At 38.7% G+C, this 21,079-nt stretch overlaps 1 protein-coding gene across 4 annotated transcripts; it reads left to right on the top strand.

The window, feature by feature from the left end:
• Positions 1 to 2,750: 2,750 nt before the first annotated feature.
• fam135a (family with sequence similarity 135 member A) lies at positions 2,751 to 19,847 on the top strand. Of its 4 annotated transcripts, none has more exons than XM_056760695.1 (22): positions 2,751 to 3,049; positions 3,465 to 3,516; positions 5,096 to 5,220; positions 7,309 to 7,388; positions 9,052 to 9,191; positions 9,277 to 9,347; positions 9,562 to 9,735; positions 10,238 to 10,364; positions 11,203 to 11,356; positions 12,528 to 12,605; positions 12,969 to 13,018; positions 13,160 to 13,315; positions 13,889 to 13,962; positions 14,047 to 14,201; positions 14,573 to 16,376; positions 16,465 to 16,625; positions 16,723 to 16,814; positions 17,133 to 17,230; positions 17,960 to 18,111; positions 18,200 to 18,310; positions 18,388 to 18,501; positions 18,692 to 19,847. In XM_056760695.1, exons 3-22 carry the CDS (start codon positions 5,144 to 5,146, stop codon positions 18,895 to 18,897), a joined length of 4,074 nt encoding a protein of 1,357 aa, XP_056616673.1. In that variant the 5' UTR covers positions 2,751 to 3,049; positions 3,465 to 3,516; positions 5,096 to 5,143; the 3' UTR covers positions 18,898 to 19,847. The 4 variants fall into 4 exon arrangements, with proteins under 4 accessions (XP_056616673.1, XP_056616672.1, XP_056616675.1 ...); XM_056760694.1 differs by having other exon boundaries at positions 13,157 to 13,315; XM_056760697.1 differs by lacking the exon at positions 12,528 to 12,605.
• The last annotated feature ends 1,232 nt before the right edge of the window (positions 19,848 to 21,079 follow it).

Below are 21,079 nucleotides of genomic sequence, written 5' to 3'. Positions count from 1 at the left end.
AACCTGATCTAAAGCTGTGCTGTGATGTTGGGTAACAGCTGACAACCCCAAAGATGCTTCTCAAAGAGGAGGGAAGTGTTTCCTTGGCGATAGTTTACGAAACACATCAAAGGTGACTTGAAAGATTTCAGACTTTAAAAATCATTGACATCTACATCACTGACTAAATGAGTTATATGACCTATCTATGGAACCTATGGTTTATTGATTTTAATAAACACATCACTTTTATTTAAAAAAAAAAAAAAAATTCTTGTCCAAAAATTATTTTTAATGTATAAGCAACATTTTTTTTTTCAGAATCTGATCTTTTTAATGTGACTATATTAATAGCATAAGCCTGCCATTTTAAAGCAACAAAATCTTTGAATCTAATATTTTACGAATTCACACGTGAAGAATGTTATCCAGGAGGATTGTCCCTGTAATAAGTGCACTGTAAGTCGCTTTGGATAAAAGCGTCTGCCAAATGACTAAATGTAAATGTAAATGTTATCGTTTTGCACTAACGGTGAGTCACAGTGTTAAATTTGAAGACAAGTGTCCAGATAAACAGAGCTGAATAATTCATGACAATCATTTCAAAATCACAGCCGGCCCAGTGGTAACATCTAGTGTGAATACAATGATACAGATTCCTATGATGATGGAAAATCTTCAATCGCCAGAGATACTCTGGATGTTACATCTTATATAATGTAATCCAATTGTGAGTTGTCTCTTCAGCTGTTACACCAAGCACAAAAACCCTAACCATACAGTGCACATGAAATATATATATATATTATTAATGACCTGCAAAATAAGGAGATATTTGCAATAATTTATGACCACATAAATTAAATATTAATTTCCCTGTTGGATTCCTTTTTTGCTCTGGCATCTCTACAATTCACAGCAGAATGACAGAATGGATAAAAGAACACAGGTTTATGCCAGTCAGATTTGTTGGGCACTATTGGAGACAAAAGCATCATTTTTAGCACAAAATATAAATACATTGACTGTGGCATCTGAGGGCTGTTACACCATGATTGCATAGTTGCATTAGTTGAGGAGAGAGTCATATGTCTGCACATATGGCATACCCACAGGCTCCTTCAACAATTTGATTTCTTTTTGGAAATAATTTTGTCACATAGGGACATTTGCTTACTTTATGATTCTACAGCATACCTAAAGCACATGCCAGATGAATAAATTAAAAGTTGACATGACAATGACATGACATACAACACAAACTGCTCCACTTGAACCTACTGATTTTTAAGTCTGTTTGAGTTTATCTGAAAGTGAATTTGCTCTTACGTTACTAGATAAATGATTAAATTCGTGCAATATAAACTAGATGTGTGACAATGTTAAGATAAAATAAAACAAACCAGAATAAATGAAATACAAGGAAACTGCTCTCGTCTCACAAGAAGATTACAGTTATTACACTAGCTTTTGTCTCTGTATATCATGCAACTAAACTATTTAGGTGTTATTTTTATCGCCTCCTAAAAACCAATTATGCCTACAGATGGACGGAAGACGTGAATTTGTTTTTATGGGTTTTTTTGGTTTTACAAACATTTGTGATTGACAGAGAATTGAATGAAGACGAAATATACTTGTGTTAACATATTCATTCATTTTTTAAGCAAAACGTAAATGTTATTTCTTGATAAATTGGTTGACTGACTTTGAATAATGAAGAAAAAACAGCCCAAAAATAGATTCTGTTTCTAAGTAACTTAAAAAGCTTTTAAAATGCCAAGTAAAGGAATACTTCACCCAAAAATGTAAATTCTGCTATCATTTACTCACCTTCGAGTTGTTCCAAATCTGTTTACATTTCTTTGTTCTCATGAACACAGAGAAAGATATTTGTGACCCTGGACAACAAAACCAGTCTTAAGTAGCACGGGAACATTTTTAGTAATCGCCAAAAATACAGATTTTTCTTTTAGGATTACATTAGGATATTAAGTACAGATCATGTTCCATGAAGATATTTTATAAATTTCCTACCGTGTATAAAAACTTTATTTTTGTGAGTGGATGGCCTGCTACAGTGCCTCAGATTAACAAATTCACAGGCAATTTTCTCAATATTTTGCCTTTTTTCACCCTCAGATTCCAACTTTAAAAACAAGTTGTTCCGCCAGATATTGTCCTATCCTAACAAACCATATATCAATAGAAAGCATATTTCATCTTTCAGATTATGTCAAAATCTCAATTTTGAAAAATTGACCCTTAAGACTGGTTTTGTCGTCCAGGGTCACATTTGCAAGAATGCTTGTAACCAAACAGATCTCGACACCCATTGACTACCATAGAAAGGAAAAAACAATGATGGTCAAAAGTGCCCCAGAACTGTTTTCTGGCCTACATTCTTCAAAATATCTTCTTTTGTGTTCAACGGAACCAAAATATTATAAAGCAATTTTTCCTACTATGGTGGCTAATGGTTGTCGAGATATGTTTGGTTATAAGCATTATCATCAGAACAAAGAAATGTGTACACATTTGTAACAACTCGATGGTGAGTAAATGATGACACAATTTTCGTTTATAAATAAATAAAATATATATATACACTAAGAACAGGTTTCCCAAATATGTATATTATTTTCTCTATTGCTCGTAGCTGTCTTTATCATTTCAACAATGATGACTAGAGTGAATCAACACCACACGGAGAGGACAGAATAACGCCTTTAATAAATAATAAGTGCAGAATAAATTAACGCAACCGGCGTGCGTGTGTGAGCCGCGCCTCCCTTTAACTCCCAGTGACACAGTCTCACAACACACAACACACAAAACACAAGTTTGGCCATTATGTAGGATTCACGTCTCTCATATGACAGCGTACTATGGGATACGGTTAAGTTTTACTTCAGCTTGAACGATTGAAAATCGTCTGTCAAGCCGGGAACGAAGCGGACTTTCAGCGGCATGCGAAGGAATTAAAAAGGCGCTGGACCGGAGCTTCGAATCAGAATCGCTCTGAAATCCAGTCCGCGGACTGAGGCCTAGAGTTCCGCAGCCGATACATGTACGTAATTTTTAATACAACGTCATGTAACGTTGAATGTTGAAGAAAATATCGCGGTTTGCTGTGCATTCGTCTGTGAGTGTGAAATCGTGTCTGTTAACTTAAGCAAATAGTGTTGTGTTTGCAAAAGCTGGTCATTTGACAAGCAAAACAGGCTAAAGCTAACAACCCCACAGGACACAAGTAACATTAGAATTCACAAATTCACATAGAAATGTCAACTGTTACAAACACACGAGTAAATTTGAATGATTGCTTGTTTGTTTAGTTGTGTTGCTAAGAATAGTTGTTAATGAAGTTGAGCCGGTTTAGGGCTCAAATGCTTTTAGATGCGTACGTTAACTTATATTTGAGCGGATTTACTGGAGAAAAACATTTAATCAAGATTTACATGAATGACTGTCTGTCTCTACAGGTTTGTGTTGATCAGTTGACATGAGGAGAGATACTGGACTGAGTCATGACGGGTGAGAGCCATTTAAACATTGTACACGCAAGTCTTTCTGATAATGTTATCATGTATAAAAAATGATTCATGCTATAATCATCCTTAACTATTGAATCCATGTGCTAGATATGATGTTTCACTCAAAGTGCACTGTAAAGCTTTTGGGTAATATAAAGAAATCATGAACGGCACTTACTGTATGTGTACTGTACATGTCCATTAATGCTTTACAAATGTAAACCTGGCCATAATACTAGTGCCTTTAAGTGTGTGCATTATATATGTCCATTAGGTCTTCGGCAATGCAAAGGTGGGATAGACAACTTATTACTAGAAAGTTTGAATTTGAACACTGTTTTATATGGCCATACATGTGGCTTCCGAGCTCATGATCACGCATAGGTTTATGTTATCACTAAAAATCATTTGCGAAATGATGAAAATGAATGTGATGGGTTTTTTTACATCTCTGAACCAACTTGTGCACTCTGGAAAGCTCTACGATTCTGAGAGAGAGAGAGAGAGAGAGAGGAAGAAAGCAAGCAAGCAAAGAATAGAAGGGCATTCAAGGATATGAACATATGCCAAGGTGTAGGACAACACAACAGCGATATCATGTTCATTTTCTCAGGCACAGCGCAAAATACAGAGGAAGGGAAGTGGCTCTCACGGACATATAATGACATTTAAATGCTTTATACATGTGTTATATTGTAAACACACACCCAGACGCTGGAGTCAGACACGGAGGAACCGGTTTCCACTGCTTAACACATGTTTGAAAGGAACATCTTACTGTGGTCGATCTGATTTGACTGCGGTTTGAATGGGACGGGCGTCTGCGGCTAGTCTTTCAATGAAGGCTACTAATCTGTATTAATGAAAGCTAAATCTCCTGGTACTGCAACAAAGCAGATGAAATCCTCCAGGGAGTTGGCTCGCCCGGCGTCAACGGAGGTATTTGCATCCGATCGTCTGAAGTTCTCGTGCTGGACTTGTCAGCATCTTATCACACCTACGGTGCTGTAACTGTGATTGGCAAATAGATGAATCATTCTGAAACAGCCCGTGGGGGCGAGTGAAAGCATTCTGAGGGAATTCAGGACAAGCACGGGCAGTGCGTAAATACACTGAGCTAAATAGCACAGAGAATGCTCTGTAGGCATCGGGTCTTCTGCGATAACTCATGCTTGTCTGCAGATAAGAATGCAGTTTCTATGTTTGGGAGGTTTAAATGTCAAGAGCTTGTCATACTTGTCTCATAAAGCTGGGTCAAAGTAAGTCGGTGTGGTGGGGGTGTGAAACGGCACATTCGTCTCATTTGCAACATTTTGACTTTGCTGATTCTGCACTTTTGGATTCAGTTCCCTCTCAATCCAACATTTGTTTTATTCTGATTATGAATAATAAAGAGTTACATATTTAGGCATCGTGTGGTTTTGGATTTTTCTTGAAACTTCTCTCTTGGTTTCTTGCAACTGAGCCCTGCACTTAAAAAAATACTGAAATACTAGCCTTACTATTTAATACATACTGCATACTACTGTATTTTTTTCTCCATTTTTTATTTAATTTCTGGTGAATCTGTTCTTCCACAGTTTTGCTGCAGATTTGAGACAGGCCGTCCTCCAGGCTTGAATCCCAGCATGACTGAGGTGCAGGCCACGGTGGAGTTCTCTCTGGAGCTCCACAAGTTCTATAATGTGGATTTATTCCAGAGAGGGTAAGAACCTTTATTTAATAAGCTTAATATTCAACGTTATTGGTTGGCTTCTGTTGTTTATGGCAGTTAGTAGAAGTGAGACGTAATTATACAGAGCACGAGGGTAACCACAGAGCTTCCAGACTATCTGCAGGTGAAAAGCCCGTATGAGAGATCGCATCAGGGTTAATAACAAATAAAAGTCACTCATACCTCTGTAATTCAATTCAATTCGATTTTATTTACATTGCGATTTTCTCAATGTGCATTGTTCACAAGCAACTTTACAGGACAAAATTTGAAAAACAGAGAAGGTCAAACACAGCACAGTACATGGTGTTTATAGAACAAGCAGGATCATTCTAGGAAATAATATCTAAATGATATGTAGGTGATCATCTGTCATTCCTACAAATGCTTGCAGGCATAAGTCTCTGCTTGTCCATTTTTATATTTCTGAAAACAGAAAATCACCGCTTACAGTTGATGTTAATCACACAGAGTTCTGTCTATATACTTGAAAATTGATAAGACTGTTCAGCGTGTGGGCAGAGACAGTTTATATACCAGCCTGTCTCAACCTGTCGGCAGTTCATCGGCTGTAAATGAGTTATTCCTGTAAAGAAATACGCATACTATTATTCAGAACCTTTAAGAATTGAGTAACAAGTGTAGTGGCACCATTAACGTTTCTTTTCATAATAATATAATTTACACATCTCAAAACCATGCACTTGATAAATAAATTGACATCAGTATTTAGTATTATCACAGTGTAGCTATTTTTGGAGGATTAAAAATGCAATCGAAATTACCATGTTGTGCAGCCTTATGTGGAAAACTCCAGTCATACATGAAACAAGATAAAGTTTTCACTTTGTTTGAATTTTATCTGGAATCTGATGGAAGCCACCCAAAAGATAAGATTGGATATAACAAATGAATCACGAGTCAGGAATATGATACTGCGAAAACAGAACGATAATGTAACGATTCAATTAGCAGTATAAAATAAATAGCTCTGACTCCAAAGTAAAAAAAGCACATCTACTGAATTATAACTTAATACTGTTCTAGATGAAGCCAAACATTTTGTATCATTTGTTGTTTGAATGATGTCATCACTTTCTACACACACCCCACTAACGTTGTCGTAATGTAAACGTCTCCTAAAGGGACGTTTTTCAACAGAAAGAAGGAAAACCCCAGGCTGTGCTTGCTGGGGTAAAAATACCACTTTGCGACATCAGGTTACCATTCCATGTCTGTTGACGTTGTCGCCGTGGGTCTGGCTTAAACAGCGCTGGGTTTGCTCAGCTGTGAGACATGAAGCATAACGCAACCATCATTCTCTTCCTCGGCCCATGCAGGGGGGGCCCTTGTTTGTTCCTCTTCTCAGATGTGTGTTCTGCTAGCGCGTTGTATTCATACCCACCTCTTAACCCTCCTACATGCATTTTAGATGTCATGATATTTTCATCAGGAGGATAATTGCAGGTTTATTTTGGTTGTTTGAACTTGCGAATGCATGGGAGGAACGGAGATGCAGGATATAAACAGCCGGTCTGGTTTACTCAGTCGTGCTAGAAATGAGGAACTGATAGGAACAAGCTACGGTGAATAAAAAATGCAGGGCTGCAATTTGGCTCTGCACAGGCATGGGACATTTTTTAAACAAATTATTTTTATGACATTTGTTTCCGAACTTATTTTTAACGCCTGCATGTCTCTATAGTGAAAACAGTGTTTATTTATCATTTATGGGTGGTTGAGTGACTTTAAACTGTTTTGGGTCGAGCGTAATGCAGTCAATTCAGGTTTTGTTTTGTTTGACCTCTAGCTGTCCTCTGCCTCTTCTCTACCAAATAAAAGTCTGCTTATTATGTGGACTGTTCTCTCCTTACTGTAATTCAAGGACTCTGAGTGGGTGGTCATAGTAGCGGGCTAGCGGCTCATCTCATAATAGATCTGGTTTTGGTTTTTATGTGTGTGGGACGGCAAAATACAGTCATACATTTTACAAATACATTTTAGTGGTTTCCTCTTTGAATTCTTTTGCTTTTTGTGATATTGCTTCTCTAACTGTCGTTTTCCTGGTTTTGATGACAGGTTCTATCAGATCCGAGCCAGTATGAAAGTGCCGCCACGGGTACCGCAGAGGGTGGAAGCCAGTCTGCTGCATCCCACAGGTAAAGATGTTTGCACACCTGAAATGCACATGCCGTGCAATGGTTTTCCAGAGGTTTCCCAGCTTGACAGAAATCGAAAATTGCTGAAAAATGTCCACTAATGATGATAAAAACATAAGTGGCTTTTAGTATAGCTGTAGCTGACGTGTTTGCAAAACTCCAAATTCATAGCCTTTTTTAGATGAGGATCAGCTCTTTCATTTACTCTTTTTTTTTTTTTTATGCTCTAAATGAAATCTGATGATTCTTCATATTTTATGTTCTAGACTTCATAGTTGTTAACACTGCAAAATTCATAGAAACATTTATTCTTATGGACTAAGAGGGGTCCCTCGGATATTTTTATTTGAGTTAAAATGATGACAAATGTGATTAAATACATATATAGTGATAAAGGGATATGGTCAAATTTGTGAATGAATTATTTACAATAATTTGTATTAAGTTTGTTTATGGGCTAAGTGTCATGTCTCTTTAAATTGGAAACGCCCCGCCCCACGTCTAAAGACCACTAAGCGCTGGACATCGTTGACATGACTGCTGAAAAATTTAGAATAATAAACCTTTACTCGCAGTCGGAAAAAGGAAGCTTCTCCACAACACTAACAGACAGACAGACAAGCCAGTCTTGTTACAATATATATTTACTCTCTTGCATTTAAACAAGTCTTTTGGAACAAACATTATTCTCACAAAGTGTCAACCATCCAGTTGTTTTTAGGGAAAATAGTAAATAATTGGAAAATAATCCTAGAATTATTCTGTTGGACGTACACTACTGTTCAAAAGTCATTTCTGTTTACCAAGCCTACATTGATTTGATCAAAAATACAGGAAAAGAAGCCTGTTCTTTAATGTTAGCCTGTTTTTAATAAATAGTTATGCATATTATCATCAAATATATTGAGTATTTTGTATAAATTGTATATTGTGATACTAACCCCCACCAAAAAGTCTTATGGGCAGTCTTGGTTCAATTCGAGCACTGAGTGACACAGTGGGTTGTCGGAATCTTTACTTTCGCTCTAACAGGCTCTGTGTGTACGTGTGTGTTGAGGTGTGTAATGTCCTACACCCCAGGGTGAAATGTTATCAGACATTAACCGGCCAGTAAGTCTACTGAATTTCTCCTCAAAGTGACTAGTGGGACTCTACGTCCGTTGAATCTTTATTCACTTTGTTTCATAAGCCTTTTATTGATCATTGCTTTGTTTTTAAAAACCACAAAGACTATAACTTTAAAGCAGCCAACACTCAATTGTTTCTGGTTTGGGATTGAATCATGTGTTTTTCCCTTGATGGATGAATGTTGTGATTGCAGTGAAAACTGCAGTAAACCTTTTGCTGAGCGAAAATAAACACAGAAACGCAACCGAACATTGTGTGGTGTGACGTTGGACATGTTTCAGTTTCTACCCTACTATTGTTTAAAGGCAATGCACCCACATGTAATTCATATGGCAAGCATTAAAAATTCATTCATTCTTGGTCTAGATAGGCTCCTCCCTTTTCATAATTCTAAAAACATAAATTCCTAACACTTTAAATTTGTTAAGAGCCTGATATTTGCAATGATTTCAGTCTGTTTGTTAGTTTCCATATATACATGGAAGAGACACATCTGCATAACACTTTTTTAGCTATTATCTGCTTTTAATCACAGGTTCGGATCTGGCTTTTCCAGCATCGGTTCTAGATGATGTCCTCTGCAGCAAAACGTTTCAGATCCTTTACAAAAACGAGGAGATTGTAGTCAACGACGTCCTCGTATTTAAAGTGATGATGCTGCTAGACGCAAAGAAGGTCAGAGAGTTCATATGGTTCGAATATCAAACACACAATGAGTTTCTCGTCTTCATCAGTGCTGATGGTGTAATGTTTCCTTCAGGTGGAAGAGTCCCTCAATGAAATGGACTTTCAGCTGTCTTTGGATCTGTTTTTCACTGATGGCGACTACACGTATGTGGAAATATAATTGACCGTTTGGCATAATGCAGACTGGCACTTCTGCATTATATAAAGCATCTCTTACTTTTGATCATACTAAATGTCTGTAAACTGTTGGAAAAAGTCAAACTAGAGTCGTTCCCTTTTAGATAAATTTTCTACAACAAATGTTTCATGTAATACAGTGTGTCATACAGTAGAATTCACATGTTTTGTCTACAATCAGGCCTGATGACCCAGGTTCTCTCCAAAGCATCAGCAGTCGATTGCTGCGCTTGCACTTTAGCCTCCACAGAGGCATCCACCAGCACGTCAATGTCATGTTTGACTACTTTCACCTGTCTGTCGTCTCTGCCACCGTCCACGCCTCACTGGTGGCCCTGCATCAGCCTCTCATCAGGTCAGGATCTGTTTTAAAATAAGCCAAACTGCATCTGTCAAAATTTCATTATTGTTACAGTATTGCATTATTTCTTATGTTTTCTGCTTTTAATGGTGGCTTAAAACTGCAATCTGCAGCTTTTGCCTCTCTATCGCAATCTATGTTTAAAACATAAAATTGCGGGTTTATTCGGGTGCTTATTTATAGGAAGGTTGAAGCCAATTAATGTCAGACTGACAAAGTACTATTATAAGCATACTTTTGTGATTCGGGGTAGGATAAAGAGTGCACACTTAAAGTATCTTTACTGTGACACTAGTAAAAGTGTGTTTGTCAGTAAAAGTCAGCTTTCCTGTAGCTCAGATGTAAGAGCATTGCGTTAACAACGCAAGGTTTTGGGTTCGATTGCACATACCTAAATATAAATGTATAGGTTAATGCAATGTAAGTCGCTTTGGATAAAAGCGTGTGCCAAATGCATAATGTAAATGTGTTTGACTGCTTGTGTGTATCCTCTCAGTTTCCCACGGCCAGTAAAAAGCACCTGGTTGAATCGTAACGCTCCGGCTCAGAGCAAAGACTCTGTCATTCCCCTGCTTGAGTCTGTGGTGTTCAGCAGCAGTTATGTCAAACAGCTGTCACCAGATGTAAGAACACACACACCCATACATACACCCATTTCCTTACCATTGGCAAAAATATGCATATGAGATAAAATGTTAGAGACTATTCATAACTTACATTTACATAATATTATTAATATGCAGTTTTGTTCCTTTAAGTTAATGAGTTCCGTTTATTCTCACTTTCAAACCAGATAAACAAAATACCACATTTGCAAAACAAGTTCTGCAGGCAGTGATTTTCTCATGATATCTGTGGAAGTTTCAACGCCTGGCATAAATAGAGATTATTATGTAACTGAACAGCTTGAGCTTTTACTGTAGCTAGGATGTGATGTTTTACATTACGGCATCATATTTTCTGGATAGCTCAGTCACATTACTAGGTTGCCTTATATAGCAGGTGCCAGATGGACCGGAGTGATGTAAACGGATCTGAAAGGGGTTGAGCAACAGCAGTGGCACTTCTTGCTGAAAAGCAAAAGTGAAAGTTTAGAGGGTTCAGTTTATGGGCGTTTCTGACCCACCGGTTCAGTCAATATAATATTTAGAAAAGATTGTTATATTAAAAGTGCCAGTGTTGTAAATTAAATGAGATAAGCTGTTTAAGAATAGGTTTAAGTTTAGGAAAATATTTGTAATCCTGTCTTCCAGGTTAATTGGTTAAAATACAGTTCAAAACATTGCTATAGCTATTGTTACACATGTTTTGTAATGTAATACAAAAAATCATGGGTGAATAAAAACACATCTAGGTGACATTTACTTTCAGAACACACATGGGAATAGTTATGATACATGAAATGATTGTGCGGTTCTCAAACATCTAGTAATGAATCAAGCTGTTTCTCATGGTTTTCAGGGGAAAAGCTTTGTGGTCTCAGATCAGTGCCTACAGCACGCCTTCAGCCTGCACCAGAACATGTGTTCCAGCCTGCTGCAGGCATATCAAGGCCTGTTCTGTTACTTAACCTCCCTGACCAAGAACCTTCCCTCATCCCAGCGTATGGAGTTAGGTAAGGGGTCCAAAAAAAGTCCAGTTCCAGACTCGGCTAAGAATCATATGTTTCCATCCATGTTTCCATGTGAATGAAGGTTTAGGTTTAGCTTGTCGTGGTGTATTAAGGGTGTGTTCACATATGCCATGTTTGGTTCTGTTAAAACAAACCCTGGTGCGATTGCTCTGTTAGTGCGGTTTATTTGTGTACTCTGCCATCCGAACAATAGTGCATAGGATAACACAGCACACAACATTGTTTTGGATGTCGGGTTAGCTCTGTTTTAAAATATAAATTGTAAAAACTTTCCAATCAGGTTGCGACTTTACATGTAAGCTGTTAGGTTCGATATCTTTAGGTCATATCTTTACGTCTGAATGCTAAGCGAACCATTTCATTTGTGTTCCGGACCAAAAGAACCAAACTACACAAATGAACGCACCCTAAGTTTAACGTTAACCTTCTTTAACATTTTTAGCACTATTAAAACTGAACTGAAGTCTAAATTTATTATCATTCATATTACCTAAACAGTATTTACAGATATATAGTGATGCATGATGGGTAAAACTCTTATATTATATTATTATTATTATAATATGTGATAGACCCACATTAAATTTAGCATATTTTTAATTGTTTCATCAAATATTTTGTGTTTAATTAAAGCCAAAATGTTTTTACGAACTTTGACATCTTTTTTTTCTTTTATCACCAAACCTTTAATGTCTGTAAATGTTGTTTTAATGGTATGTGTATCAAGTTTGCTTTAACACCATTTTTTTATTTGAATCTTATCAGTGCTAATATTGAAATACTCGTTTTGTACTAATATATACACTCACTTCTAAATAACCCTTTAGCCGTCTGCCGTTATCTGCCTCACTTGGCTTTAAATATTCAATTAATAAATTATCTACAGGTTTTCTTTCCTTGCAGCTCTACTACAGTATGCCTCTGTCTTTCTTATATGTATTGGCATGCAGATCCTTCTGTCTCCCAATTATTGCACCTCAAAAACTGACGTTTCAATCCTGAACTGTAAACTCACTCAAAGCTAATCTACTGACCCCTCCCGCTTCTATATGAACTTGTGACTTGCATGTATAAAAAGGTTAACTTTAGCTCAAACAGCAAAAAAGTAAAGTGAAAGTTTTAAATGTGCCTATATGTGCAATCCCACCACTAGCCAAGCCCAGCATGCAGGTCCTTTATGAGCGAGTTCTCAGACGACCTTACCCTCCAGGCCGAAGGCACGTCTACATAGGTACGTCCCTCCAAAACCGACCCTCGGCTCTACTCCACATGCCTCTTGCCTTCCGTTTGTCCCTTTCTTCTCTTCTTCCTGACCTTGACGTTTGTCACTGGTAAGCGTCCTTCACTGAGGAAGCTCAGATTAGATCTTCTCTCTTCTGGTAGTGTCTAAGATTTCAGGCTGACTTCGGATTTCAGATTTCTTTGAACATTGCTGGTGTTCCTCTGACTGAGTCCTTCTTCCTGTGCTGTTGATCCTTTAGTTTCCTTTCACGTGCTGTCAGTCGCAGACTCTTCCGCCAGACTTATCTCATTCTCTCTACTGTTGATGTATAAATACCAATCTCACTTTGCTGTCTTATTGTTACTTGTTTAGAAGAACTTGATGTTGAGGCCAGGCTTCATGATCTACGTGAACAAGTCAAGGTATGTGATGGGAGATGAGTGGCCATAGTGATGGCTTATTAGGTTTATCTGAACGTATGCCTTCTGTACATGTAAAGCATTTTTGCCAAACTTCTTATTCATTCTTATTCAAGAAATCTGCACTTGTGTGTGTTCCAGCAGAGGGTGGAGAGCCCAGATGAGCTTGCTGAACTGGTGAACATGAACTTGGCCCAGCTTTGCTCTCTGCTCATGGCATTGTGGGGGAATTTCCTGGAAGTGGTGTCTTTAAATGAGCGTGTTTCTATGCTGTTGGCCCAGGAGCACCACACACTTCGGGTGAGTTCTGAGATCTTAAGCTTTCAAAATCACAAGCTTTAAGATGCACATCTCTTTTTGCTGAACATCAGGGCCCGTATTCTTAAAGCTTCTAAGAATCCTCTAAGAAAGCTTTTAATTTAGCTTAAAAGTGATTCAGGATCAATCTGAAAGAAACTCTGAGCAAGGAAAAGACAAAAACTTTTATCTAAGTGAGGAGGTGGGGCTGACCCTGTTGCTAAGTCTTTTGAAGACTGTTATTGGTTGGTTGGCCAAGAAGGAAAAAGAGTGCTTTTAAGTATAGGGTCATTAGTTTGAAATCGCACATGTCATTTTTTCCTGTTTTACCGTGTTCACGCACAGACACATTCTGTACATTCTTTATTTTTTATTCAGTTTATGCCTAAGCCTGCTTGTACAGTCCCGTTCACTGCTAAGAATGTAATGCATACTTGATTTGCATTATAAATTACATTATGTTGTGGTACGGAATGCATGCACAAAGACTTGCTTGTGTAGCCTTAAGCATTTGTGTTTTCATTCTTGCAAACAGCATGTTTCGAACCTCACTTATCTCCTGTTTTTATTAAATAGGTCAGAAGATTTGCTGAAGCTTTCTTTTGTCTTGAGCACCCCAGACAGAGTGCGCTGGCCTACCAGGAATTGCAGTACGTGTTAAAATGTCATTATTGTGATGGCTTATAGAAATGTAAACTGTTATGCGAATGTAAATGAATCTCTTTGTTTAACAGTGCTCACAGTCACCAACAGATGACCACAGCTATCAAGAGCTCATCTTACTTTCTATCCTTACCACCTCTTTCTGTTGAATGCGCTGATCTTGATGGGGATGTCAACTCGCTCCCAATCATCTTCGAGGACCGATATTTAGAATCTGTTACTGAAGGTATATGAGATGGCATAGGAGTAACAAGGCTTCAATTAATTTGGCCCTTTGAATTCCATTAAAAGACCAATGAAATCAAAACTGGGTTTTGTGGCGTTTGGTCCATACTTATTTAACACCGCTACTTGATGGAAGAGACACATTTTCTTAATTGTTGTGACGTTGCATCCCGTCACGTTCTGAAGGTTTACTATACATGAAATCAAAAACTTTGCCAAAAAATAACTTTTAGGCGATGTAAACATGCAAGTGGAATGCACTTAATGGGGAGTATGATTGTGATGTATTAAAAAAAAGTATTAAAAGTATTAAAAATTCTAATGTTAAAAAAAGGAAGAAATGCAAACTGACTTACAATTTTTTCCCTAAAGATCGTGACGGTCCATGGCTTGGCCTTCACAACACCAGAAGTGTAACTGTCTCCGCTAAAGCAGACAAATCCAACTCAAAGGACCCTATTGCTGGTGGGGTAGGAGCCTTTGGTCCGTACCCAGATAAGCAGCAGGACACCCTTGCCAACGCTTGGCCTGAACAAAATGAACCGCCCCTCAAATGTAAAGCCAAATCCATCAAGTTAAAGAAGAATGCCAGGACTGAAAACTCCAAGAAGTTGACCAGGCAAAGCTCAAAAGACTCTGTGGTCCTCACAGGCTTCAAGAACTTGAAGGTTCCTCACAAAGAACCAACCACCAAGTCCAAAGAGGTTGACACTCAATGCAATCAAAAAGATGAGGAAGATGGGGTAGGCCTACTCGATGACCTCAGTGGTAGACCGGGACACTCGTATGTCCAGAATGATACTGCAACAGCCAATTTTGCTCCTAATGATAGAGACCGCACAACTAGTGACATCAAAGGGAACATGTCCAGTGTCCACAGCGATAGCTTTTCTAATCTTTTGCATGTGCGGGTTAAGCCCCAGGCAGGTACTGGAGCAGAAGCCACGCAGGGCACAACAGAGCACAGAGTTGATCCGACACGCGCCCAGGCTGGGCTCAAACATATCGATGTCAAACCGAGCGACAAGGACCCCTACCAGGGCGAAAAGGTCACCATTCTTCTACCAGACCACAAAGATCCGACCCCCAAGAGAGATGTTCCAGAGATCACACAGACAAATTTCTCTCAAGAGATCAAGAGTCGAGCTGGGGATGGTTCCACGATGGTCGTACCCACAGGAGGTTGTGCGGCCGCATTGAGGAGCGACTGCGTTCCTCAAGCCTCGTCCCGTCTCTCAGACTCTGGCATTGAGAGCGAGCCCAGCTCCGCAACACAGTTGGCCCCACTTTCCCCATCTCCTTTTACCCCTACTGGACTCGAGCAGCCAAAAGAGCAGATTCCACAGAGACTCCCTCCGCTTAGCCCCGCCTCCAGAGGAACCAGCACGTTGGAGGGACACAATCCAGAAAGCACCAGCGGAGTGAGCGGAGTAAAGTCTTCCCTCACCTCCATCAATTCACTTCCCTCAGACGATGAGGTGGAGACAGAGACCATTAGCAGGAAGTCCAGCATCCTGGTGCAGGAACAAAGCCTCATCTTCTCTGGAGAATGTCACATCCTCCCACTTTCCAGCACTAGGACCACAGCTCACCAAAGAGTCTCCGGAGATGGGTTGGTATCTCAAGAAAAAGACTCCCGATGTGAATCCTCCGGTCTCACCAGGCATTTGGGATCTGCTGAGCCAGGTGAAGGAGGTGTGGGGAATGAGGCATGCAGCGAGCCACAAACTGCCGCCCAGTCTAGTACTTCAGCAACCAGCAGCACAGATCTGGTCAAGAAAGGATTTGTGGAGAACTACTTTGGCTCACGCTCCAGCACGGACGTGTCTGAGATCAGCCCGCTGGAGACTGCCGCTGTAACGCTGGGGATTCAGACTCACCCCGATGCTAATGATGAAGAAGAGGAGGATGAGGAACAGGAACATGAGATGATTGAGAACGGTTACTATGAGGAGACGGACGGGCCGGTTTATGTCAACGGGCTGCCAGGTGAGGAAGACAGATGTGTTGATGGAGGTGCAGAGGGAAGGAACCTCTTTTATGAGCACTTGGGATTGGAACAGCTCCAGGAAACATACGCCTACTCAACTGCCCTGCTGGCACGGCCTACTGGACCATCACCAATCAGTGATGACATGTGCTGGTTCAAGAGCGCCCCCACTGCTCAGATGAAAGCGTAAGGTTGCTTTTACCTTTTTGCTTATGCCATTTTTGCAGTATTATGTTTTTTACCATATACTGTTTCATTGTTTGTGTAAACTTAGGTTTGTGCAAGCGAAAGAGGAGTTAAATCAACTGAAGTTGCCTGGTTTCCTGTACAGTGAGGTGGCAGATCTGGCTTCCACTGTGCCGTATTTCAGTCTGGAGGAGGATGAGAGCTGTGATGAGGGCATACACCTCATAGTGTGTGTACATGGCCTGGACGGTGAGCAGTCATACGTGCACAAATTTGATTATGTATGTAAAAAAGTTTATAGCCAAAATGTGAAATACAGTTTGAAAAGAAGCTTTCATTCCTTTAGGAAACAGTGCCGATCTGCGGCTGGTGAAGACTTACCTGGAGCTCGGTTTACCTGGTGCTCGCATAGACTTCCTAATGTCAGAGCGCAACCAGGTAAGCTGCACGCATGTCACATGATCAGACACTGGGTGGCTTAAAGGCTTCATGGATGGTTTTACAAAATGAAACATTTAGTTGCCATCTGGCAGAAACCTTGTATCTGCAGTTTCTTGATTTTTCTTTTTATTGATGCATTCGGTGGGTTTTGCAAATATTTTACCAATAAAAAGTATTTAAAAAAGCTTTTCTGCTGTAACAACGGTGTCATTCCTGAAAAGTAGCCATTTTGGGAAAACAATGTGTCCGCCTGAGACCAAAGAATTGATACATTTTGACATTGATTAACCTTGTTTACTTTTACTGTTATTAAAGAACGACACGTTTGCTGATTTTGAGTCGATGACCGACAGGCTTTTGGATGAAATAGTGCAGTACATACAAATCTACAATCTCACAGTTTCAAAGATAAGGTGAGACCTCACACACTCCAATACAGATTTTTCCATTTGGGGCAGGGTCTATATACCACTTTAATAGATGTAAACAATACCACTTTTAGTTGAATTTCTTTTATTAATTTTTTTTTATCTTAATGCAAAATATTCGTTCAACATTTTGATTCGGATATAAATGTTCTGCTGGTTGTATTTTGTTCAAATGTTTTTGTAGTGTTAAAAACTGAAAGTTCTATTGGACCAGTGTTGGACCAGCTTTGTTTACATCTTCCGTAGGGCTCTCTAGACTGTTTCAAAGTTACAACATAAAGGAACGTTACTGCGGACACATGGCCCAAATTTAACTTCTGGTACAAATTTGCAAAGAATAAGTAAATTACATTAGCAAGCAAGTTAAAATAAATGTCAAATTAAATGTGTAGTATTATTTTGGGTTATAAGTAGAAGAACCATTACATGGATAAACTCAAATGTGACATGATCTATTCAACAAATTGTTTATTTAATACAATTATTCTAAAATATTCAATAAAATATGAATAGTTTTATAAATAAACAGACGGTTCAACAAACACAGACTGGAAGTTAACTTTGTGCTAGGTGTGTACGTCTTATGAAACCATTTGTAAGCGCATTTTATTATGACCTCATTGGTAGCTAAGACCAGCTTATATTTTAAAAGTAAAATCTTAAAAAGCATGTGTTGTTCCCTTAAGATAACATAATCAATTTTGTTTCTCGAAGTTTTGTGGGTCACTCTCTGGGAAATCTGATCGTCCGCTCTGTGCTGACGAGGCCCAGGTTTAAGTGTTATCTCAGCAGACTGCACACGTTTCTTTCTCTGTCTGGACCTCATCTTGGCACACTGTACAACAGCTCAGCTCTCGTCAATACAGGTACACACCGTCTCACAACTTCAGCAGTTTTCTGAAGACAGTTATTACTGAACTGTAAGGATCCTGCTAACTCATTTTTCTCTGTAAGGTTTGTGGTTTATGCAGAAGTGGAAGAAATCCGGATCTCTCTTGCAGCTGACCTGTCGGGACCACTCTGATCCACGCCAGACTTTCCTCTATAAACTGAGCAAGAAAGCAGGTTAGTGTCACTCTGCTGCTGCAAGGTTTTTTCGGGGTTTGGGGTTCTCCATATTCTTACCTTTAAATTTTGTTCAGGTCTTCAGTACTTTAAGAATGTGGTGCTGGTGGGATCACTGCAGGACCGATATGTTCCATATCACTCTGCTCGAATCGAAATGTGCAAAACAGCCTTAAAGGACAAACAGACTGGTGAGGATTTTTTTTTTTTATAAATAAATTGTTCATTCATGTTTTTGTTTTAAACAAGTTTTTTATTTTGTTTTTAATATAATAGTTTTATAATAGTTTTATTAACTTTCTGGTCACATGGTCACAACATTTTTGTACAGCTTCTAACCACACATTTCTGATCTCTATCCTTATTCTCTTGTCTGGTCAGGTCCAGTGTATGCTGAGATGATAGAGAACATTCTACTTCCTGTACTTCAGAACAAAGACTGTAACTTGGTGCGTTATGATGTCATCCATGCGTTACCCAACACCGCCAACTCTCTGATAGGCCGGGCAGCTCACATCGCCGTCCTGGACTCTGAGATTTTCCTGGAGAAGTTTTTCCTGGTGGCAGGACTCAAGTTTTTCCAGTAGCCTCCTAGGTCGGAAGAATCCAGTGCGAATACCTCACTGCAAATTGACTTTTTTCAACCATTTTTCGGATTTGTTTTCTCACGGTTATATGTATGCTTGTGGAGGTAAAGCAAAAATATATCAGTGTTATTTTTGTTTCTACTTAACCTGTTGTGAATGTTGAATTTATCATTTTCATTTTTCTACTGCCATTTTTTAAAGAATAATTTTAATTTCCTATTCATCTTTAAAAAACTCTATCCTACTTATGGTATTATTTTCAGTGTTATTTATGTCAAACATTACTTTTTACCATTTTTGTTTAGCGATTCATTCTAGTATACTATCTTATACTGAACTGGAAATGTAGCTGCTAAAAGAAGAATGAAATATTTATTTGGGGTGGAGATTCAGGTCTTCAAGGTGAACGCATAATTCACTTAATCATTGGTGTCCGAGTTGGCTTGCATCTGACCTGCATACATTTTTCTATCAAATTGCCATTTGACTACATTTTTTACGAAACAGTTTTTTTTAATACCACGTCAAAGGTTTCCCGAACATGTGATTGTAGCTAAAACAAAGCAGCCTTGGACTGTGTTGGTTTTATACGATGTCTCTGGTGCCCATTGCATTGTCATGCACAATTTAAACCCAGCCTGGTGTTGGGTGGAAAACACAAGCTTGGCATGTTAGTGTTTTAATTTAAGTATGGGGAATACTGGTAACTGGTTAACTGGGGTTGGGTGTGGATTAGACGGTTGGTTAAGTTCAATCGGCACAAAAAAAACTGTAAACGGACCACATGGTTCTGGGAAAGTATTTATGTTCGGTTTCCTGTGGAGGAATTAATTAATTGTGCAAAAAAACACTTTAAATAAAACATTAAAATGATTTGGTTTTTGTTAAAATGGTTTTGTATACATTTCATGAAATGGATTCGCAATAAATGTCTTCTCTTATAACAGAAATTTGATTGTTTCATTTTGCATTATTTGAAAGGAGTTTTTTGCTACAAGATGAACAATCTGTCATCATTAGTTTCACCTAGTTTCACTCCAAACTATATGCATTTTTTTCGTGGCTTCATGCTACATTGACATTACAAAACTCATCCCAAAAAAGTAAAATTGCAGATTAAAAATCTTAATGGAGCATGTTGTCCTCTAGATGGCACTGTTTGCCAGATTGGGAAAACAGTGGAATCATATGATGCTGTTCATCATGGTATGTCTACCTTATGTTAAATTTATGTTTCTATTTTGTAATAACTAATGCTTATAAGTAACGAATCAAAAATATGATTACAAATACTTTCTTATACACGATTGACTAAAAAGCATTTGCATGAAATGATCCTGTGTAATAGTAATGTTTTGTTTGCTTTATTTAGCGCCTTGTGTTTTAATGCATGCGGCCTCTTGAAACCATCTGATCTTTGGAATGTGGAGTCACCATGGAAACCTAAAGACCTGAATGAAAGCAGCCTGTGGAGCCACACCACCCCCTGGTCCTCTGGACTCCGCCTGACTGCCTGTGATGATGTCATGTGTTGTAGGGTGGATGGTGAGAGATGACCTGGTCAGAGGCAAAAAAAAGTCTGAGACCAAAGGTTGTATGAATGTAAATGTGATCACAGCAGGGGTCAGCAGTGAACAACACACAACCTTTTCCTAGAGGCTGAAATTGTCATTAGACAGCGGACACCTTTTTGCACAAAAGAAGTAGTGAATAATCCCTCATGACCTGTCACGACCCCTAAAAGGCCCTTAATCATCCTGCACACGAATAGTGGAGTTCAATGAATGCAGTATAGTTATGTATAATATTGCTAGAATATACATTTCTTTAATTTTATTAAGTTAAACTATCATTTGAAGAGTCATTGCTGATGCTGAGACCTGGAAGTCTGTGTTTATCATTTGTTAATTGTTAGATTAGTTTGTACTGCTGTAATGGTCAAATGATGGGGTTTCCATGGGTTGGAGGTAGTCTGAATTTGTGTAATCTCAGACACTAATCTTGATGATTAATCTTCTTGGATTTAATCTGACTCGTGCAGGTTTAGAAATGTGCTTTGTTTCCCCAAAAAACTGCTACAAAAAGAGGAAACCCTGCAAAAAAGCAGTAAATTAATGAATTTATTGCACCATTGTTACAAACTAACCCTAGAACATGTACAATTTGTACTAAAATACTACTA

This window comes from Triplophysa dalaica, chromosome 11 (genome assembly GCF_015846415.1).
Source record: "Triplophysa dalaica isolate WHDGS20190420 chromosome 11, ASM1584641v1, whole genome shotgun sequence".
Classification (NCBI taxonomy): domain Eukaryota; kingdom Metazoa; phylum Chordata; class Actinopteri; order Cypriniformes; family Nemacheilidae; genus Triplophysa; species Triplophysa dalaica.
Note: the sequence above shows the minus strand (reverse complement) of the source record. Positions and strands in the feature narration are given on the sequence as shown.